Raw genomic sequence first — 4,680 nt, 5'->3', positions numbered from 1 at the left:
TATGTTGATAGTGATACTTGATATTTCTTATCTAAAAATAAGTATATTAACAACATCTCCTTTAGGATCCAGCTTAGTAGTTTATTCATGAAAATTGTACAAATTGCACTGCATGTTGTTCCCATAGTGTTATTCATAATGCTGAAATTCTGTTAAATCTTCACAGAAGTGTTGAAAAGTCTCACTTTATTTTTACTTTAATATGACTTTGTCTTCCATGCATACAAAAGCTACTTTAAATAAACTTCAGTTTATGGAATGAATGCCATTGCTAGATCCTTTCTTTTTTTTGAGAGTAGGATTTTCAATAAAACCTTTGTAGTTGGTTCTAATATAAAGACCTTAGTAAGCATTGTATTGTTTAATAAACTCTTTCCTCGTCCCAAACCATGCTACTAAAAGTAACATGTTATTTTATACTATGCATCTATTTTGTGGTAAATTTTCTTCATGTAAAATTGAGGCCTTGTATTAATTATTTTGCTCTGTATTCTACCATATCTAAAAGTCTTTAGGAGGAAGATTTTTTAAAAAAAAATTGGATTTTCAGTTAGTGATATCATACCGAATTTTATTTGAACTAGGAGTTGAGGGCCTCATATGATTTTATGAACTAAGATTAGGTCTTTTTATTGGAGGTTCTTCATCTCCTTTTGCATTTTCATTGTTTCCATAAGGATTGTCATCATTGTCACCATCAGTATCATATGAGTAATCCCCTAAAGGAACAAGGTTGCTACAGTGAACTGTGTTCATGCCATTATCAGAATCACCACCTTGAGATGGAGAACATTCAAAATCTTCAGATAATTTTCTTTTTGGACGTTCTATTACATTTTCTCTTTCATTGGTCTCTTTAATTTTCATAAATATGTCATAATGACTTGGAAAGTCACTTCCCATTGGTAGAATAGCTCCTCCTCCTCCTCCTCCTCCTCCTCCTCCTCCTCCTCCTCCTCCTCCTCCTCCTCCTCCTCCTCCTCCTCCTCCTCCTCCTCCTCCTCCTCCTTCTTCTTCTTCTTCTTCTTCTTCTTCTTCTTCTTCTTCTTCTTCTTCTTCTTCTTCTTCTTCTTCTTCTTCTTCTTCTTCTTCTTCTTCTTCTTCTTCTTCTTCCCTTCTAGAAAATATGTCTGCTTTGACTTTTACCTCCATAACTTTGATACGTCTACAATATGTTTGCTTGTATTTTACATTATGTAAATATCTTCTTAGTTCTCTCTCTCTCTTCTTCATTTCCTCCTCTTCATATTTAGTTTTCAGCCCTTTAAATGTCTGGACATACTGAATTGATTCAAAGGACATAAAATAATTTTCCACAATGTTTGCAATGAGAGGCTTGATGTTTTCTTCTCTTATAAATTCAAATAGCTCAATAATAGCTGAATTTAACATATTGTATCTAGTTCCATTGTGTATAAAAGCATTTACAACTGGTTCAAAAAGGTTTTGATTAATTATGTAAAGATTATACATTTTGTCTTTAAGGCCAATAATTTTTCTCATAAACCGGACAGCACACAAAATCAGAAAAGTATGCTTTGAACTCATCAGCAACAAGATACTGCTGAGCAAGTTGTTGCTTATAATACAATTTTTCATGTACTTTGAGTGGTATTGCACACAAAATGTGAGTATTTCTAAAACTGCTCCAAGCAATTGTGCATTTTGATAATCATCAGGGCAGATAGTAGCCCTATCATTGCTGTCATTTTCTACTGTGGTAGACAAAATCGGCGCTATGAGGTTACTCATGCAGCGTGTATAGAAGAAATTCAGAAATTTCCTTCTTTCACATCTCTTAGCTGTGGCACGTGTATTTTCTATCTTTAGAAGATCATGAAGAACTGCTGTCAAAATGATGCCTCGTGAAAATTCAGGATCAGAATCACTGATCATTTGCTTGATCATTATATTAATGAGAAGGTCATCATTATCTTCACTGTTCTGAACTTCTCCCATTGCATATGCCCGGACTAGACGTGGACTATATTCTACTAGATAAGCAAATATTTCTAGAGCAGCTACTTGTATTTGATAATCATTTATGTGCACTACAACTTTCAGAGCACTCATGATTCCTAGCTTTATTAGTGCTTTCAGTAAAGCATTTTTCTTTTGAGATTGTAATGTCTTAGCAAATGCACAGAATTCCTTGAAGAATAATAACAATTCATGCCGTCGCTCATCACCTACAGTGTTATCTTTTAATTGAGCAAGAGCTTCGAGCAAAAAGTTTTCATCTTTCTGTAGCATGGTAATTATTTCAATTTTGTTGAAAAAAATCATAGCAGTAACACCAGAAAGAAGATTCTCTTCGAATATGGATGGTGTAGGCAACACAATATCATGAATATATTGCATTGTGTAGGTCTGCTGAATTTTTTGTCTAAGTTGGGGGTGTGTTATTGGAATAACTTCCTTAAATTTCACATTTTGAGTCAAGAATTCCCTATACTTCTTTGGCTGATCTAAACCAGGGCCATATTCAAGGCATCCTACCACATCCATGATGAATTCATCAGAAAAAATAATGTTAAGCAAATGTGAATTGTCTAGAAACAGTATTCCTTTAATGATGTTATTCAAATAGTGTAAGCCTTCCAAGTAATGATGCTTTTCACAAGTTTTGAACAGCTGCAGCAATTTTGTAATGTAGCCTTCCTTTTCCAAGATCAGTGCCAGGTTTTCTTTGTGGCTTGGTGCTTCATTGACAAAAGTAAGTAAATCTGCAATGCTTTCAAGTGTATGGAGTTCACAGCTTGACATCTCGACCCAATTCCAGCTTGGCAGCAGATCTTCAAAACTTTCCAGATCATCATTAAGTTTTTGGGTGATTTCTACACTTGGGTCTTTACCTTGAACTTGACAGATAACTTCCCATGTCTCTTGACAATCATTTGGTTCCTGGAAATGTATTGCCGTACCATGGTTCTTAGCTTCAGACCAAATGATTACATCTCCTTGATGTTTGTAATAGGGCACATTAGGATGTATCTTACACTCCATAATCAGTGAGCCATCGGATTCTGAGTGAATAAGCAGGCACATGCCATGGAACCGTTCAACATATTTGGATGAAATTTGTCCTGCACCACCTATATTATTCCACTGCTTGTCTTCCACCATGGCATAGAATTTTACTCTATGACGTTTGTTATCCATCTTGATCTCTGGCCTTGCCTCACTAGGGCATGTCCTTGTGCAGACCTCAGATTTCTGTCCTTTGACTAGAGGTAACTATGTCTCAGTACCTTGGCCAGGAACATTGCCATGGTTACTATTCTGAAAAATCATAAAAGAAGATTACTGGGGGTTAAATGAATAATAGAGCCTAAGGCAGGGCCCAAAGTCATTAAGATTACTGGGGAAGAAGGTCCTGATACTTCCCAATCCCCTCTTACTGAGCCTCAACAACTTCTTACCAACAAACTTCTCTCAGGAGCACGTCAGTCTCTGAGCCTGCCTCAGTTCTGGCAGAATACTGTGATTCACTCAAGATTCTTCCTAAAAAGAATGTGCTTATGTAATGGATACTGTTAAAGGGACCTGCCTCCCCTACATCAAAATAGAACCCTAGAAAATACTATATATGTTTTCTATAGTTCATTTTGTTTCTCAGAAGTATTTTTACTAATCAGAAGAATGGTTTTTAGGCCCTTAAGGAAAAAGAAATTTAATTACAAATAATTTGTCCTAGTCTACCCTTCAAATTCTGTCAATGCAAAGCTGAGGAGAATAAACAAAATTACATCTACAGACAAATTTCCATCCCCAGAATCAGAGAAATTTAATTGTGTTTTGTCATAAAACATACTCTTATACATATTGTACTCTAAATCACATGAAAGGGAAAATATCTATCACTCTATTCTGTTATGTCTGAAGTTTCAGCTTTCAGTGGGTGAGACATTTCCTCAAATGTTTTCCTTTTCCTAATTATGAACTTCGATATTGAGAAGAACTGGGTCAAAGAGAAAGGAAGTGATAGTTTGCTAAGACTGAGAATTGTTTTTGTTTTTATTTATGGTGCTATGGTGCCTTGAATTAGCTACCATTCAAGCCATTTCTGTGTTCCATCCTGGCTATCAGAAGTCTAGTGCCCAACACAAGCAGAGATCCTCTCCTCAACCACAGACTACTGTGTTAATGTACCAGAAAGAAATTAGAAGCTAAGAACAAAATAGCCATCTAAAACAAAAAAATCAATCAATCAATCAAACAAACAAACAAACAAACAAAAAATATCCTACAAACAAAACAAGCCAAAACAGTACTCAGAAGTTGGCATCTACATCAAGAATCACCACTTGTTCATTTTGAGCTTTTGTGCTAACATCCACTTATTAGTGAGTATATACCATGTGTGTTCTTTTGTGATTGGATTACCTCACTCAACATGACACTTTCAAATTCCATCCATTTGCCTAAGAATTTCATGAATTCATTGTTTTTAATAACTGAATAGTACTCCATTGTGTATATATACAGCAATTTCTGTAGATATTCCTCTATTGAAGTATATCTGGGTTCTTTCCAGCTTCTGGCTATTATAAATAAGGCTGCTATGAACACAGTGGAGCATGTGTCCTTATTACATGTTGGAAAACCTTCTGATTATGTGCCCAGGAGTGGTATGTCTGGGTCCTTAGGTAATACTGTGTCTAATTTTCTGAGGAATCA

General features: G+C 35.4%; 1 protein-coding gene across 2 annotated transcripts; it reads right to left on the bottom strand.

Moving 5' to 3' along the window:
* Positions 1–606: 606 nt before the first annotated feature.
* LOC127675694 (protein PPP4R3C-like) lies at positions 607–3,183 on the bottom strand. Of its 2 annotated transcripts, none has more exons than XM_052171756.1 (2): positions 1,091–3,183; positions 607–934 (listed from the first exon to the last, which is right to left on the bottom strand). In XM_052171756.1, exons 1-2 carry the CDS (start codon positions 3,160–3,162, stop codon positions 607–609), a joined length of 2,400 nt encoding a protein of 799 aa, XP_052027716.1. In that variant the 5' UTR covers positions 3,163–3,183. The 2 variants fall into 2 exon arrangements, with proteins under 2 accessions (XP_052027716.1, XP_052027715.1); XM_052171755.1 differs by having other exon boundaries at positions 607–916; positions 1,097–3,162.
* Positions 3,184–4,680: the final 1,497 nt, after the last annotated feature.

The sequence above is a fragment of the Apodemus sylvaticus genome, chromosome X (assembly GCF_947179515.1).
Source record: "Apodemus sylvaticus chromosome X, mApoSyl1.1, whole genome shotgun sequence".
Lineage (NCBI taxonomy): Eukaryota > Metazoa > Chordata > Mammalia > Rodentia > Muridae > Apodemus > Apodemus sylvaticus.
Note: the sequence above shows the minus strand (reverse complement) of the source record. Positions and strands in the feature narration are given on the sequence as shown.